Source organism: Rutilus rutilus, assembly GCF_951802725.1.
Source record: "Rutilus rutilus genome assembly, chromosome: 7".
Lineage (NCBI taxonomy): Eukaryota > Metazoa > Chordata > Actinopteri > Cypriniformes > Leuciscidae > Rutilus > Rutilus rutilus.
This window is the reverse complement of record NC_140221.1, coordinates 38,723,457-38,741,024: the sequence shown is the minus strand read 5'-3', so window position 1 is coordinate 38,741,024 and position 17,568 is coordinate 38,723,457. Positions and strand designations below refer to the sequence as shown.

Genomic DNA, 17,568 nt, shown 5'->3' with positions numbered 1-17,568 from the left:
TTCAATGTGTTTGAGATCGAGTTTGTGGTTCCCGTCTGACCTCTGGTGGCAGATTTGAAGAATGATCTGTTGCCCGTCTTGATTTCGTGTATTTTAGCTAGTATTTTAACAGAAGCAGAGTAATATGATTGTTCACTGTTACTGTTTTATTATGATTTTACATCTTTATCTAGTCTTTTCTCATTATTTTTTTATTGTCACTTCCTTCTATTGTGCATTATTTTCATTGTTCAGCCAATAAATTCGACAAACGTTCACATTGCATAATGAAAATAAATAAATAAATGAATGTAAGGTAATGAATATACCATAAAACGTATTCCAGTGAACAGCTTATGGACACTGCTCAGTGTTTCATGAATAGCTAAAAATATTAAGAGCATGGGCTAATAGTGTACAATCACCATTGCTGTTCTTGTAACTTTAGCCTACAGCTACTTAATCATTGTGCAGCCAAAACACTGGACAAATAACAACGTTCACATTAAATAATGAAATAAATAAAAGTAAAATAATTTGTGTATGTGACAGTCTGGAAGCCTCGTAGCTCAGGTCACCTGCCCACTGAACACATATTTTAGCCTATGTTAAGCATGTATCTTTAAAACCTTTTCTAAAGTTTTTTGATATGTTAAGTTTTATAAAGTGAAAACCACTGCCAATATCTTTTGTCGAAGTATCTTCCATACTGATAAGAAAGTGCTCGAGCAGCCTGCTATATCCATCGAAAATACTTCTTTTTTAATATTCAAAGTTTTTTTCTTCATCGTTCAACTGTGTAGCAAATGTATTCATTGTCTTAAGTATGTATAGTAGTGCTCTTTCATAAAATAACTCAGTGTAAGTTATGAATTGGTAACACACTGGGGGGAAAACTGTCTTCAATGACAAGCAAAGATTTAACTTAATTTCATCCATCAGTTAAGTAGGCCTAAGTGCAGTGTAAATGAACGGCATCTGTTGAGAAACGGATGAGTGGAAAAACAATCATGAATTGTAAAAAAAACCAAAAAAACATTCATCTATTTATGTTGTCTGTCTGTCTGTGTTCCAACCCCATTCAGACTCTCAGTCAACCCAGGGACCCTAAAGAACTAGATTATTTTGGGAACACAATGGCATAGTTTAACAAACAGGGCTTAGATTAAGACAGGATTAGGCCTTAGTTCAATTAGGATATACAAGTAGCTTTTATAAACATGCCTTAGACAAAAAAACTACAACATTGGGCTGCATCTTGAGACAAAACAATGGCAGTGATATATATTTAAGATATGATATAGTTTTAACAGCTCAAACATGAATTTTAGTCTTAATCATTGTCTGGGGATACACTTTCATTAAGAACATTAACTAATATCTGCCTACACCATACATTACTTAACAGATACTTAGGTATACATTTAGATTTGAATGAATAAAAATGTCAGGAAAATATAGTTTATGTGGGGTTCATCGATCCACTAGTTAAACGTCGCTCTACGGCGATTCATGAACTGGTTTTATTTTGATTTTTTAAAAGACTTTTATTTTGGAATCTCTTCAACACGACTAGATTAGACCGGATATCCACGCTGATGCCTTGAGCTGGAGCTGTTAAACATCTGTTGAAAGATTCAGTCAAGAGGTGACATTTTTATCACTTGGTTTTTAATGTGAATTATTTTCATACTGTGCTGTTTAAATGAACGAAGCTATTTGTTATTTAAACGCGAGAAATCGAACTTTTTTTGCTTAGTTTCGCTCTCATTTGTGGTGGTCTGGCTCATTTTTAGTAACAGTCAACAAAAGTGTGCTGTTAAAGTCTGTCTTTTACTAAAATCATTTGCAGCTAATGAAAACGGCTGTTGTTTGGTCGTGTTGTCTTTAGTAAAGATACCGAGCTCACTAACACGGGCAGCATTAGCCAGCTCGCTAATACTATAGCCATCTAACGTTAGTCATCTCATAATTAAACAACTGCATGTCTAAAAAGAAATGACAAAAACTCGAATTAAATGTTACTCTTCTTTTGACAATCTATACAGTGGCAAAATATGTTTATGGAGTTGTCAACCGTCTCACTGGTGTTGGATCTCCGACAAATTAGCCTGTCAACCATCTATAGACAGTAGCCTAAACCAGTCAATCAGAATAATAACAACTCTAAATTCTTAGGCCCGATGATTAAGGCTTCTAAATGTGCATAAACCAGCACTAATAATCTTTTAAACCACCATTTAACTCTAGGCAAATCATTTACAGTTCAGACAAAGTAAATGAGTACTTGTCTTTGTACTGTATGTTTTATCAGGAGGTACACCCATTGGCTATTTTCTTCAGGCCAGGTGAAATGGCCTGTGCAAAAGTGCCTTTAGATGAACTGCATGTGACTCAGCCCTTTGGACCACAAGGCAAAGAACGCACTCTACCAGCACTGGTGAGTGAATATTTCACTTTACATGTATGTCCTTCGTAATTAACTAGAGTAGACTTGATCCAACACTATAGTCCAGTTCTTCTATGAACAATTTGAATGATGATGCCACCTGAATCTCTCCCACAAGCACCCTGATCGTAAAGAAGAGAGATGTTTCTTAACCTTTAAGCCCCCACCTGAGGATGGCACACCTGCATTAGTGGAGGAGTTCCTGGAACATGCTCAGTTCATCTCAGAGGACCTGGAGTGGCTGCTGGCTTTACCCCACGACAAGTTCTGGTGTCAGGTCGGAATCTCTAAAATACAAGTTGTACAAGTCAAAATGTTAGTAATGAAGGTTTTGGTACAGCCCAATTAGAACAATAATATTGTTGTTTTTGGACACTTACATTATTTAGCCAGGTAGCTGTCAATAGTGTTTCTTTTTTATTCTTTCTCCCTTTAGGTGGTATTTGATGAGTCATTACAGAGGTGCTTGGACTCTTATTTGAGGCACGCTCCCCGCAGTTTGGACCCGTCTGGTATCTCGTCCAGTCCAGCTGTAGCCGACATGCAGAGGAACGTTCATCGCTCTGTGTTCATGGTCTTCCTCAGGATGGCTACGCACAAAGAGTCTAAGGTGAACATAAATTACATAAATTATATTGCACAACTAACTATATTATTTAATTGTTGTACTGTGTGGTTTTGGGCAGGCAATAAGTCCTAGATGCATACAAATAAAACTGTAATGTGAAATTGTTTTCTACAATATATTTTAAAGTGTAATTCATTCCTGCGGTGGTAAAGCTGAATTTTCAGCATCATTACCCCAAGTGTTCAGTATCACATGATCCTTCAGAAATCATTCTAATATGCTGATTTGGTTCTCAAGAAATGTTTCTTATTATAATTATTAATATAAATGATGAAATCGGTTGTGCTGCTTAATATTTTTGTGGAAACAGTAAAAAATAAAATGTATGCAGGATTCTGTTGTTGAATAGAAAGTTCAAAAGAACAGCATTTTTTTTATTTATTTTTTGTAACATTATAAAAGTCTTTTACTTTCAATGAAAATGAAACATCTTACTGACCCCAAACTCTTAAACAGTAATGTAAATGTGTACTGTAATATATTTGGCATTCAGTGGGATTCAAAATTGAAAATATTGTTTTATTTTCTTCCTCAGGAGAACTTCATTACCCCTGCAGTGTTTGCAGAGATTATTTACAACAACTACTTATTTGACATTCCCAAAATTCTGGATCTGTGTGTGCTGTTTGGGAAAGGAAATTCCCAACTGGTACATAAAATGATCGGTACTAGTAATCTTATTGTACATATTTATAATTAGAAAAATGCATGAATTTTTTACCTTCTTGTTTCAATGTGTAAAACAAAAAAAATCCCATTTTCCCCCTTTTCCAGAGAACATTTTTACTCAGCAGCCCAGTTATTATGGAGACCTAGATGAGACTGTACCTTCAATCATCCAGGTATTTCATGTGACACATTAAACATTTCTAAATGCTTTGATTTGTCAGGGTCTGCTGAACTTCCTAAAATGTGTGCATGTATATTCTAGGTGTTTGACTCAATATTACAGAAGTGTGGTATTCAGTCAGAGGATCTCAGTCTACCCCTCAAACTGAATGCAAACAGATGTCTAACTGCCATGACCATGCCAGAGGAGGTAATCAAAACACATCTCTCTTGAACGTTTTCACAAATACTTTTCACAAATACTGACTCTACCTTTAATTCAAAGAAATAATATGCTTATATTTAAATATTATTATGTTTATGTCTCATAGGAGCTTGCAGACTTGGTGTTGTACATGTGTGATACCTGCACTACTGTCCACTCTTTCCTGGACATCTTCCCTGAGGCTTGTTCTACCTTCAAACAACACAACTTTCTTAACAGGTGTCACAAATACATCCACATAATGACTCTAACTATGATTCACAGTGTCCTCAAAGGCAGAAATTCATTCCTGATATTTCTGATACAAAAATAATAAACAGAGCATCTCTAAATGTAGATTATCGTCATTCTATGAGACGGTAGTTCCAGACCTGGAAAAGGCAGTGAAGAAGAGGAATTTCAATAAAAGGTAAGAATGGCAAACTTGACTGATGTGTTATCTTACAAACCTAGACTAAATCTGTACTACTACTACTACTCTTGTGAATTTGTAAAGATGAGTTAAATAAGTTGCAATCTGTCTCAGTTTACAGGAGAACATGTGGAGACAAGTATCTCATTCCAGAAAGAAAATGGTGGAGATTGCTCACCTGCTGCTCCAACACTCGTGTTTACAACCCATACTGGAGGGGTGAGGGAAAAAATACATGCTTTTAAACCTCATTAGATTAGGCAAACACAAGAATGAATACCAAATGTCCTTGATCCTATCATTTTCACAGCTCTGAAAACGTGGCATCCTTTGTAGAAGATCTTCTACAGAACTTCACAGCTTTCCTTCAAGAGAAAAGGTAAATTATGTAGAAATTTCTCACCAAGTGTATGGTTTAGGGGTGTAACAGTTCAAATTATTCATGGTTCGGTTTTTGTATCACAGTTTTAGGGTCACGGTTTCGGTACGGTTTGGTATGTGCTATGTAGGGGAAAAAATGACTTAAATATATTAAAAAAAAAAGAACAAATAATCTAACTACAAGCAACAGCACAAATAAATACAATAGAGCTAAGAAACAAATAAAACAAACAGTGCATTTTGTTTTGGTAGATTTAACTAGTTTTCAGGTACAGAAATTGAATAAAGTAATCAAATGTAAAATAACATTGCATATTTTACTGTATAAAAGCTATTCAATCAAGAGTGATTTATTTGTCTTTTGTTGGTTGATTAACACTAAAACACAGACTTTAAGACATAATGCACTGATACTGTACACATGCATTGTCTTACTCGACTGTTTATTCACTGAACTCTGTCTGTTTTATTTGTTGTTAATTTCAACAAACCATATTATATATGCGTCGTCAGATTTGTGATTAACTACGGTGCAAGTGGGTGGAGAACGTTACGGTTCGATTTTCTTCTGAGAACTGTTACACCCCTGTGGTTTTATATGTAATCTATCATAGCCGACAACTAATTTCAATTGCATTCTCATTGTACTGTTTGTCCTTTATCTTTCAGATTTCTGGCAGATTATGATGAACAGTTCCCTATAGTGGATGACATCAGTCTCCTTCAGCAGGCCTTCCCTCTTTTGTATCCTTTACTATGGTCACTGTATAGAACACTGTATGCTGATTTTGAAAGTAACAAAAGGGGAAGCATTCTGGCATCTTTCAGGCTTCTGCTTGAGAGAAGACGACCTCAGTGATTCCAGAAATAACCTGTCCCAATTTCTAATTGTTTTCCTACACCCTTGATAAATATTGATGCACTGACACCATAGCTAGTGCTCATTTCCTCCAATACTTACCATGTATATACAATGTTCACTTCATTAACGTTGCCATGCAAAGAAACACTGGCAGCAGAAGCAGACTGTTAAATGTCAGAGAGATTATTGCAGCATAAACAATGTCTATGCCATCAATTCAGTGCCAGTTTAACCTGTTGTGCAAGTAAAGAGAGAACCACAAAGCACATTCTGCCTGACTTGCCTTTAAATCTTGTCTTTTACTTTTTCTGTCACGGAGAATCAGAATAATACATCTTTCCCTACTTTTTTAAACTCCTTTCTATGATTTTCTGCTATTGTCCTTGATCTTCCCACTCAGAGACGACACCAGGACATCTTACCTGTTACAGGGTGTAGAGTCCGCCTGGGAGTTTGTGGGGAAAAAGAGAAGCTTCCCCTCTGCAATCTCATCAGCCAATCACAGTGCAGGAGCCAAGAGCAAGACTGGCAGAGCTTTAGAAGCTTCCCAGCAGGAAGGAGCAGGAGTCAGAGAGGAGTTGAGAGGAGCGGAAGCTATGACTGACACTCCTCGTAAGGGCGACAACGTGAGTTCATTAGCTGCTTAAAAAATTCTACAACATTGTTGAAAATACATTTTTAGCACCCACTGGTGAAATCTTTTTTTTTCTGGGGCCTATAGGGGGCAGTGTGCACATTGAGTGCTGGAGAACTGGAGTCTCTGCTGACCCATATCCGAGAGCTGCTTCCAGACTTGGGAGATGGATTCATACTGGCATGTTTGGAGGAGTACGGCTACAATTCGGAACTTGTCATAAACAACATCCTGGAAGATAAACTGTCACCTTCTCTTGACAAACTGGACAGGGCAATGGCCAGGTAAAGTCCAACTGAAGTGTCTTGCATAAAAAAATAGTAACCCTTACAGTAAGGTTACATTAGTTAATGCATTAAATAACAATGAGAAATACATTTGTTGCAGTATTAATTCATTTTTGTTAATGTTAGTTAATAAAAAAACAACAACTGTTCATTGTTAATTCACATTAGCTTAGGTCCATTGAATAATTGATAACTTTAGATTTTAATAATGTATTAGTAAATGTTGAAATTAGCATTAACTAAGCTCAATAAGAAGTGCTTTTCATTGTTAGTTCATGTTGACTAATGTAGTTAACCAGTGTACCTTACTGTAAAGGGTTACCCAAGGATTTATGGTTCAGCTAAGGTCCACTTCATTGTTATTTATTGGCTCTGTAATGTTGCCTTTTAGGCCTGTGAAGAAGGAGCTTCCCCCAGTTTTGAGCACAAGATCAAATGTGTTTAACGATGACGAGTTTGACGTGTTCAACCGTGACCGATTGGACATGAGTCGCATATGGAAAGGCCGGAGGTAGGTTCTGAGAGCCCATGTTGAAACTTAAAATTCTGTAACAATTGTTGCCACTTCAAGAAACATTATCCCATCCTGCCCTGCAGTTACTCTGTGATTTTTACTGTTTAGTAAAACTATCCAATAAAAAATTGTCTTTGACAAGTAGAGTGTAAACTGACATCAGAGTAGGCATAAAGTGAACTTATGAAATATTCAGCTCAAGCTGTAAAAGCTGGTTTGTGTCAGCTAGAAATTAAAATCTCTGCATATTTCAGACAGGGGGAGAGTGTACGTGCCACACTCGACGACAAGCAGCACATAGAAGAGCAGAGAGAGAGATATCAAGCCTACCAGACAGTGGTGGATGAGATTCCCATAACGAATGAGCCCTCTGGAGACCGTGATAATGCTTTCGGCTTGGATGATTATGACGACGAATATGATGACACGTATGATATCAACCAAATAGGAGCAAACGATCTGGATGAAGAAGATGAACTGTTGAACCGCAGGTATGAGCTTTGACCAGTGTACATAATAACAATCATTTTCCACTTCCTGCTTGCATTTACCATTGTAGATATTGAGAGGAATGCATCCCCCTCCAATGTTCAGATTCAAAGGTTTTCAAACAGAGTATAATATTATTAGTCATATTGATATATAATCAAAAACATGTTGGCCAAATTGTACAGCCCTACAAACAACTCGGCAAACCTGGAGCTTTTTTTCTTTAAACAGTTTATATCACAGTATAGATATATAGTTACCAGAAAAATCACAATTTGCAGTTGTGCTAAATTGTGCAGCCCTAATTTATATTGGAATTTTTTTATTTACATTTAAGTTAACATCTATGTATTCACCCTTTAGGCCATTTACTATCCCACAAGTTCTAAGAACAGTCAAAAAGGCTCAGGTGGAAGAATACGAGGGGGAAGAAGAGGACACGGTTTGAATTAATCATTTTCTCTTATTTTATATTCATTGTCTTGTCATTGTTTTGATGTGCGATAGATCATATGGTGCTTTCAGTACTTGAATTTTTTTCTTTTTCTCTTTTCCTGTTAATTGGAAGTAGACGGATTAGTCATACATTAAAATTCCAGGCTCTCACATAATGCACATATCCATTTTTACAATGATCTTGTCCTATGTCATTTTGATCAGAATGACGCTGTGAAGAAGGATTACTTCGTCCAGGACCCAGCAGTCCTCAGAGAGAGAGCCGAGGCCAGGAGAGCTGCCATGCAAAGCAGGAAAGGGTAAGTTTGACAACAGACTGGCCACGTCCACACAGCAACAGAATACGGTTGTCAGTCCTGTATTTAAATCCTTAATATGGTTACGTTCACACACAGTTTAATTACGTGAGTGACAGCCGCATCCTATTACTGAACTCACACCCGCATTCCCGGAAACATGGATCAGGCAGTCATTAAAGCTACAATATGTCATTTTTTTCGCAGCGAGGGGTCGCTAACCTCTTACAATAACAAAGGCGTAGGTTGATGACACATAAGCGGAATTATGGAACTTGTCGTCATGCCAAAGAATCTAATAATGTTTATGGATGAGTGAATACATTGTTTTTAACATGACTAAGGTATGAAGCAGGGCGCGATTGCTAATGAGAGACAGACAGATATCAGCGCCACACGCGAGTCCCGCGGATATAAAGGAATAAGGACATTTTATTCTACCGAACTACCCGCAAGTGCTGAATTACTACTCACACAGGTCAGTTTATTTGACGAATGAAACTTTTGAGGTAACGCAGCGCTGTTTCGCTTGGTCTACACTATCACACTAAACTGCATTTGAGTGTGTTGAAAGTCATAATGTTATTCTATATGTTAGTTTATCTGTATGAGACTAGCAGTAAGCCAGATCAACATTAGAATAACATACTGATCATATTCTAACATTTCATCATGTTGAGCTATATAACATTGATTAGTTTTATGTTCATTTGCGCGTCTCTGTCAAGTCGAAGTTAGTCGCTGACGTGGAGCTCTCGGCATCTCGAAAACGCCACGCTGATATTGATCCTCTTTTAGTTCTCCTTTTGTCCCAAAGTCTGCTTGCCATGGTCCATAATGTTTGAATGAAACAACAACAGCGTGAGCGTGCCGCACGCTAGACGTAACGCGGTTGTCCATGTCTGTCGCCATGGTTACTATGGCAGTACGAGCGGAAACCAGGGATAACGCGGATATACGAGCCATTATTTAAAATGGGAATTTCTCTGAAATGAAAAATCTTTGGGAACTTTTGGGATATTGTAAGTACACAACTGCCGGAAATATATCACACTGTGCAAGTGATTTTGGGATATTTTATTACAAAATTCTTACATAATGTACCTTTAATTTAATCTTATTTGTTTTTTCCTAATAGCTACAGACCGCCACCGGCAAGTCATGTTGTAGGTGCTCCAAGGGGACGGGGACAGGCGCAGGAGACCGTTTTGGACCGTCGTAGAAAGGAGGCGAACAAGAGCAGAGGAGCCAATCACAGTCGCAGAACGATGGCTGACAGGAAGAGGAACAAGGGCATGATCCCTTCTTAAGACTTTTGAATCAAGAACAGAACATTACACAGTTCTTGGAGAACTGAAAAAGCAGAATGAAGCACCTGAGGTTAATTGTAGCTCTTGTTGGCACATGGAGATGACACTCTGGTCTATTACATAGGCCTATTATTTCTTTCAGATTGAAAATTAGTTCTTGATGAGTTTATTTTCTGAAGTATAAATCAATATAAAAACAGGCTGATATGGAGTTTGAAGTGCTTAGTAAAATGCACAGGGATGTGTGTCTATAAAGGGATCAAGATAATCATATTTAATGTTTTTGATAGTGACAGTCACCACTATGACAAGAAAACAAAATGTTGTAAGGCAAAGGAGCCATTTCTTTTGCCCTGTAACACACAAGTTTATTGAACAGAGGAGAGGTACAAACAGTTATTGCACTGTTAAGTAAAATTCAACAAATAAATAAAGGAACATCAGGTTCGAGAATGTTGCATCTAAAATAAATTGCTACAAAAGACGCAGTACATTACACTATTAAAGCAAAAATGGAGCTCCAGTTCTCTAAAGGTTCAGAAAGCGATCAAGACTTGACATAAGAGCAGTCCTTTGAGAAACCTTCCCACTTGAGGTTGTACAGACTGGCTGCAAAGTCCTATTTCAAACACATGAATGAGACTGTGCCAAAGGCTGTGAGCGTTCGTCCCTCTGGAAGAGAGTGATGTCCTTTTTCTTACATAGACTTTGAACAGGCAATGTTCTCTTGCCATGTAGAGCAGCATATTTCTACTTGCTAAGATAAATTCAAAGCATTTTGTAACAGAAAGCATATTTAAGAATGCTTTTGAAATAAAACGTAAACCATAGGAAGATAAAACATGAATAAATACTGTTCTTATTAAGACTGTCTCTTTGTTGTTCCTCTTGTGTAAGTGTTTTATTTTTTATGTAATGGTTGTTTACCTGTCTAGCAGATGCCCTCCTGAGATAGTGTGATAGCTGGGATGGGGGAAATTCCTCAGATTTGGCATAAGTATAGATTGTGATTTAATGAATGGCTGCCTTGAGATTCCTTATTCCTATGTCCTATCTTTAAGTACATTTACATGCACAGATATAATTGAACTACAGTCTGTCCAAGTATACGTGACACAATGCATACTCGAATATTAAAAGGATTAAATACACGTCTTTCGAGGGATGCGCAAACTTTCAGAGCCAACTGTAGTCTGATTAACATGTAAACATGCTGAATGAAGCTGAGCTATAATTGCCTTTTTATTTGATAAAAAATACAAAACCATAATATTGTAAAAAATTATTACAATATTGAAAAAAAAAGTTGTTATATATATATACAGTACCAGTCAAAAGTTTGGAAACGTTACTATTTTTAATGTTTTTGAAAGAAGTCTCTTATGCTCATCAAGCCTGCAGTTAAAAAAAAAAACAAAAAAAAACAGTAATATTATGAAATATTATTACAATTTAAAATAATGGTTCTCTTTTTTAATATATTTTAAAATGTAATTTATTTTTGTGATGCAAAGCTGAATTTTCATCAGCAAGTACTCCAGTCTTTGGTGTCTTATGATCCTTCAGAAATCATTCTAATATGCTGATTTATGATCAATGTTGGAAACAGTTGTGCTGCTTATTTTTTTTATAACCTGAGATACTTTTTTCAGGATTATTTGATGAATAAAAAGTTAAAAAGAACTGTATTTATTTAGAATAGAAATCTTTTGTAACAATATACACTACCGTTCAAAAGTTTGGGAACAATAACTTTTTTTTTTTTAAAGAAATTAGTACTTTAATTCAACAAGGATGCGTTAAATTGATAAAAGGTGATGGTAACGATTTATATTGTTAGAAATGTTTTTATTTTGAATAAATGCTGTTTTTATGAATAAATGCTGTTAACGTTTTACTCATCAATGAATCCTGAAAAAAGTATTCCAAAAAAATATATTAAACAGCACAACTGTTTCCATCATTGATAATAACTGAGTATCAAATCATCATATTAGAATGATTTCTGAAGACACCAAAGACTGGAGTACTTGCTGATGAAAATTCAGCTTTGCATCACAAAAATAAATTACATTTTAAAATATATTAAAAAAGAGAACCATTGTTTTAAATTGTAATAATATTTCATAATATTACTGTTTTTTTTTTTTTTTTTACTGCAGGCTTGATGAGCATAAGAGACTTCTTTCAAAAACATTAAAAATAGTAATGTTTCCAAACTTTTGACTGGTACTGTATATATATATTTATTAATTTTATTTTTTCCTATAATGGCAAGAATTACTTTAGTCTTCTATATCACATGATCCTGCTGCTAAATATTTTTTCAGAAAACAGATTCTCTTTTTTAAGAATTCTTTGATGAATTGAAAGTTGAAAAGAACTATCTTTTGGAACATTATAAATGTTTTACTGTCACTTTTGATCAATATAATGCATCCTTGCTGAATAAAAGTATTGATTTCTTTCAATAACAACAACAAAAACCTTTTGAAAGGTAATGTAGGTTTGTTAGTCTAACAAAGCAAAAACATGACTGGCATGTCAGTCAGACTAAAGCATTTACATGACATTTAAAAAGACAATTTGAAACTCTAAAACTGAACTTCTAAAATGCATGTAAATGTACTTAATAGTCCCTTATAAATCATCTTTAAAAGTGACACTAACATAGAGAAACAGAGAAATAGCGGCACAGGGCATCCTTGCAGCTCTTTGTATGGAATACAGATACTCCTTTCATGTATCTTCCATTTTACTGGGTAGTTTAGAGTAACAGAATTGATTAACATGCCCCATTTCCACTGAATTGGTGCTAGTGCTGGAGCTGGGGGTTTAGCTGTCAAAGCCAAACAATGGCACTACAATGGTACTACATTATGGAGCCCCATACTTGACATGCATTGGGAAAAAAACAAGATTTCATGGTCATGTATTAAGTATTCGTTCCCACAACAATTTTTTCCCCATTGTTTTAGGTAATTATTAGGCAAATCATAAAATGTTGTAAATCGTTACCACAGTTTACAGATTTATTCCCTCATTTTAGTTTAGTTAAATCACGGCCACAATTTAACTAAAACATGGGAATGAATGAATAAAATGTGGCCGCAATATCTTTTTCTTTTTTTATGCATGTAATGTATGAGCCTCCGACCTGCATTATGTCTCTGCTTACAATTCTAAACAGAAACATTTTGGGGGGTGGGAAAGGGTGGAACAAGACTAGCCCTGGTATCATGTCATATGATTTCTCCTTAATTTGAAGAGATCTGAATCATTACTTTTGTTTTTTGCTGTGCACATGACTTCACAATCTGTGTATCTGTAAACTGCTGAGCCGGTTCAACAAATGTAACTTGAGTACTCAACTGTGCGCAAAAGAACTGATCCCGTGTACAAGAACCTACCTTCAAGGAACTTCTCAAGTGGTCTGACCAAAGATCAGGAACTAGTCCTGACTCTTGGGGTCTCTTGAGAGAACTCAAGGTATATAGTCTTTGGAAAGGTCAAAGATCATTACCATGGAGGAATCCTGACCTTACAGTACAGAGGAGGGATTTAGTTGCCATGAAAAGTCTGAATCAGTCAATCCAATTCCACTATTTCCTAGTCCAGAATCCATCCAGGTCCAGTTCAATAAAAATTACCTGGGAGGAAGAGAATAAGAACAGGAAGAGTTCAGATCAAATACAGTTTGCATGGAGCAAAAATATATAGATAGATGAGCAAGTAATATTTGTTTTTCTCACCAAAAACGCCACGTTTGCAGAGAGGGCATGTCTGCTGGAGGAGTAGCCAGGGATCCACACAATCTCTGTGGAACTCATGGAGGCACGGTAACACCCTCAAACACTAAAACACACCCAAATAGAGCAGAGATCAAATATCTGATAGACTGTCTCTCTCTTTATAAAAGAATAATGACTCTACAGAGCAAAAGCATAAGGATGGGTAGAATATCTGTCACCTGGTTGTTGTTGTATTGCTCCAGACAAACTGCACAACTGTCCGTCTCCACCGGCTGAGTTTGTGTTTGGTCACACCTCACTTTGGGCTGCCGGTATGTCCTCGTCTTCAATGCTGATAATCTCTTTAAAATGTCTTGCTTTATGTTTGACTGTAAGACAAACAGTATATTTGATTATTATGATAAACCATGTACAGTGTAAAGACTACTGTTCAAAAGTTTGGTATTTAATGATTTAAAAAAAAAAAAAGTATCTTATGCTCACCAAGGCTGCATTTATTGATTAAAATATAGTAAAGGTGTAATATTTTGAAATATTATTACAATTTAAAATAACTTAATATCAATTTAATATTTTATGTAAGTGTGATGGCAAAGCTGAATCATCTAAATCATTCTAACATGCTGATTTGGTGCTCAAGAAACATTTCTAATTATTATCAAGGTTGAAAACAATTGTGGTGCTAATCATTTTTGTGGAAACCATAATCAAAAAATGTCAGGGTTCTTTGATAAATGGAAAGTAAAAAAAAAAAAACAGAATTTTTTTTTTTAATCGAAATCTATTGTAACATTATAAATGTCTTTACTGTAACTTTTGACCAAATTAATGCATCCTTGCTGAATCAAATTATTTAATTCTAGGAAGAAATCTTGCTGACCCCACATTTTTTAATGGAAGAATAATTTTCCCTCTCAGCCTCTACTTAACGCTGCTTCATCTTAACAGTTAGTAACATTGGGCTCGGTTTCACAGACTAGGCTTAGATTAAGCCAGGCTTAGGCCTTCAATTAAGACATTTAAGTAGCTTTTATAAACATTATTAATGTAAGTGCAAGTTACTTTCAATTAGGACAGCTCAAACATGCATTTTAGTCTGGGACTAGGCTTAAGCCTTGTCTGTGAAACCGGGCATTAGGTTTTAAATCAAAATCTTTCTAACTTCAGAATGAATCTGTCACAAAAACAGCGTTCACCTCTAAATCATCATTAAACTGGTTGTCCTGGTACTGCCAGCGTGCTTGAACTATGACCCCTGTGGAGAGGACAAGGGCCACCAGAACGACAGTGTTCCAAAGCTGCTGGAGATATTTCTAGGCAGATGGACAAAAAGAAAGATAAAAGAAGAGAATTGCTCCTTGCTGACCAATAAAGGTGACATGTAGTATTAAGAAACATAAGATGATTATATACATGACAGCACTGAAACCTTTTGAGCTGTAAGTAGAGCTGCACAATTCTGGATAAATTGAGAATGAACTTTTTTTTCTTTTTTTTTTTAAATAGAAATCACGATTCTGAATAGAACTAAACAAAATAGCATGTAATTTACAAGAGGTTATGACAAAATGTTAATTGCTGCAGTCTATTTAAAAATGTTTAATTGATACAATCTTTATTTGACGGGTCAAGTTACTTTCAAAGAGTAATTTATTCTATTTTGATCAGTACCGTAGACATTTTTTATATCCGAACTATAAACTTATATCCCAGTACTTCTGTGATAATTTTGAATTATATGTTTCAAACCTATACAATTGCTCTCTCTGGGTCAGCAGCCAGCACTAAAGCAGATTTAAATGCTTGCTGTGATCTTACTTGTCAAAGGTTTAATAGACGTAGCAGAATCGTTGTCATTTAGGAATAAGATTGCATGGGTGTATGAATTGAAATCGTGATCTTTTAACAATTAATCATGCAGCTCTAGCTGTAAAGCTATGAGAGTACCCTGGACGATATGAGATGTCTTAATAACACCCATACCTGGACCTGAGAGTTGGTCTCTCCCGTGCAGATGACCCCCTGCCATTCCCCGTACAACCCTCCTCTTGAACGGCCACAGCTGGACCACAGGGTCAAGGTGGCCCCCTTTGACACCGCATATAGAAATATCACACGCCTACACTAATGAATCATAACAAGCATGAAACTATGCAGCACATGAGCTTATTATCAGTCAAATCTTACCAGGCTATCCTGTAGAAAAGTCTTATAAGTGATTTTGGCTGTTGCATGAAGGCCCCTAATAAAAAAAAATATATATATAAAAAAAAGACATTTCTAAATCCAGTATATTGTTTCCGAAGAATACTGATAATTGAATGACTGAAGATTACCTGAGGAGTGCTCCAATGAGCTTAGTGACATTTTCTGATGTCTGAATGACAATGATTGGCTTTGAGAGGACCTGAGAGAGATCCATCTGTAGAAAAACAAATTTTTTTTTTTTTTCATACTTATCTAATAACCATTATCCCATAAAATAAAAGTTTATGGAACAGAACAGCAAAGCCCTCACCTCTCTGACGGTATTCTGGTTTAAAGCCAGTATGATCAAAGCCGACGCACCAAAAACAAGAGCACGCTTCATCTATAGAGGAGACAGCTGTCAGTTTGATCAGTATTACCTTGTCATCATGCTTCAGTCTTCACAATGACAGATTTGAATACCTTATTGACCACAGAGGCAGCAAATGACTCCTGGTTGCTGTTGCTGGAAACTGTGCCTTCCTCCATCTGGACAGGAACCACTCCAATCCACGGGTTCTGATCCTTCCCATCACTGCTTTCACTGTTGCTTTCAAGAGCTTCATCTTTTATCTGCATAAACAAAAAGAAGCATGTCACTGATGTTTAAGACAATGCACAAAGCATGTCCCACAAACTTTACTTATGATTAGTTTAAAAAAAAAGCAACATCTGCACTTTAATCAAAAAATCAATTGAAGATGATGATCACTAGAATGTCTTTTAGAAGAAAATTATATATAATTTTAAGCAGTTGTGCTTATATTTTCCCAATTTATTTATTCATAGAAGTGAATGCTAAAATTGTCAATATTTGCAATATTTAACATAACATTAATAAAACTTACATATAAAAAATGTTTTCTGTTTGTCATTTTAAAGGTTTTTTTTCTTTAACATTTTAGGGATATACTGACTCAATATTGGTTATATAAGCTGTATGTTTAATTTATGTATTCTACCGTATAATAATACATACATGAAACATACAGCTAATATAACCAATATGGTGTCATACTATTATTATACCAATGTGCTGACACAGCAGGAGAGAAAAGTGTTAAGCAAATACAATAAATAATGCATGTTCTATTTTAAAGACAGAAAGCAATAAACCCACATTCAAAACAGTGAAATTAAATTAAATGGTAGTGTATATAATTTTAGCAGTTTAGCAAAATACAAAACAATTGTTATTCTATTTTCTCAATTAAGTAATTTACAGAACTTAATGCTATATTGACATTTTTTGTAATATCTAATATAATATTTATGTCAATATTTATAATATTATGTATATGTATAGTCACAGTGCTGACCCAACACACGAGAAAAGTGTTACAGCAATGGCAAGAAACACATTCAGAATAGTGAAAATAATTTCCAATATCAAGCACTGATAACTCACTAATATGAGGTCTCCTTTGAGCTCATGTTTCTTTTTGCTGTGGTTTTCCATGGGATCGTTCTCCAGACTCCCCTTGACCACCTCTCCCTGAAAAACATCCTGATGCTCTTCCAGAAACACCTCTACAAATGCTACCTGTTCGCTAGAAACCAGCGGCCAAAGCCACAACGAGCACAGCACAGAAAGACAAGCGAATGCGCCCATGGCTCCCTGTCAGTTGATATTATATGTCATAGTAAGTCATAGACTGAAAGTTAGAGCCATACTGACAGGACAGGCTCCGCTCTGTCACCTCCTCCTGATGTAAATAAATAATTTGAGTGGAGTTCTTCTTCTACGGTTCCCTATTTCCTGCCTGCACTTGTGAAAGAGAAACTAGCTAGAACGGCATATGTTTTTGGTAAATGTAT

At 35.8% G+C, this 17,568-nt stretch overlaps 2 protein-coding genes across 2 annotated transcripts; one reads left to right on the top strand and one right to left on the bottom strand.

Annotated features, from left to right (window-relative positions):
• The first annotated feature begins 1,498 nt into the window (after positions 1-1,498).
• ascc2 (activating signal cointegrator 1 complex subunit 2) lies at positions 1,499-10,615 on the top strand. The gene is made up of 19 exons (XM_084414402.1): positions 1,499-1,627; positions 2,294-2,419; positions 2,547-2,705; positions 2,865-3,038; positions 3,592-3,721; positions 3,831-3,898; positions 3,988-4,095; positions 4,217-4,329; positions 4,448-4,519; positions 4,637-4,741; positions 4,833-4,901; positions 5,573-5,647; positions 6,166-6,391; positions 6,487-6,683; positions 7,078-7,197; positions 7,455-7,691; positions 8,053-8,131; positions 8,350-8,444; positions 9,580-10,615. The coding sequence occupies exons 2-19, from the start codon at positions 2,333-2,335 to the stop codon at positions 9,749-9,751; spliced, it is 2,286 nt and encodes a 761-aa protein (XP_084270528.1). The 5' UTR covers positions 1,499-1,627; positions 2,294-2,332; the 3' UTR covers positions 9,752-10,615.
• Positions 10,616-12,015: 1,400 nt separating this feature from the next.
• rnf215 (ring finger protein 215) lies at positions 12,016-17,480 on the bottom strand. Its single transcript, XM_084414403.1, has 10 exons — positions 17,159-17,480; positions 16,174-16,323; positions 16,022-16,093; positions 15,840-15,925; positions 15,691-15,745; positions 15,487-15,591; positions 14,700-14,816; positions 13,722-13,871; positions 13,504-13,606; positions 12,016-13,401 (listed from the first exon to the last, which is right to left on the bottom strand). Exons 1-10 carry the CDS (start codon positions 17,360-17,362, stop codon positions 13,388-13,390), a joined length of 1,056 nt encoding a protein of 351 aa, XP_084270529.1. The 5' UTR covers positions 17,363-17,480; the 3' UTR covers positions 12,016-13,387.
• Between the last annotated feature and the right edge of the window lie 88 nt (positions 17,481-17,568).

Coding starts and splice junctions, on each gene's coding strand:
- ascc2 (XM_084414402.1), top strand. CDS start 2,333: ATGGCCTGTGCAAAAGTGCCTTTAGATGAACTGCATGTGACTCAGCCC. Junction 3,899..3,987: donor CTGTACCTTCAATCATCCAG/GTATTTCATGTG, acceptor TGTATATTCTAG/GTGTTTGACTCAATATTACA. Junction 6,684..7,077: donor CTGGACAGGGCAATGGCCAG/GTAAAGTCCAAC, acceptor GTTGCCTTTTAG/GCCTGTGAAGAAGGAGCTTC.
- rnf215 (XM_084414403.1), bottom strand. CDS start 17,362: ATGGGCGCATTCGCTTGTCTTTCTGTGCTGTGCTCGTTGTGGCTTTGG. Junction 15,592..15,690: donor CTTTTCTACAGGATAGCCTG/GTAAGATTTGAC, acceptor GCGGTGTCAAAG/GGGGCCACCTTGACCCTGTG. Junction 14,817..15,486: donor AGACCAACTCTCAGGTCCAG/GTATGGGTGTTA, acceptor CCATCTGCCTAG/AAATATCTCCAGCAGCTTTG.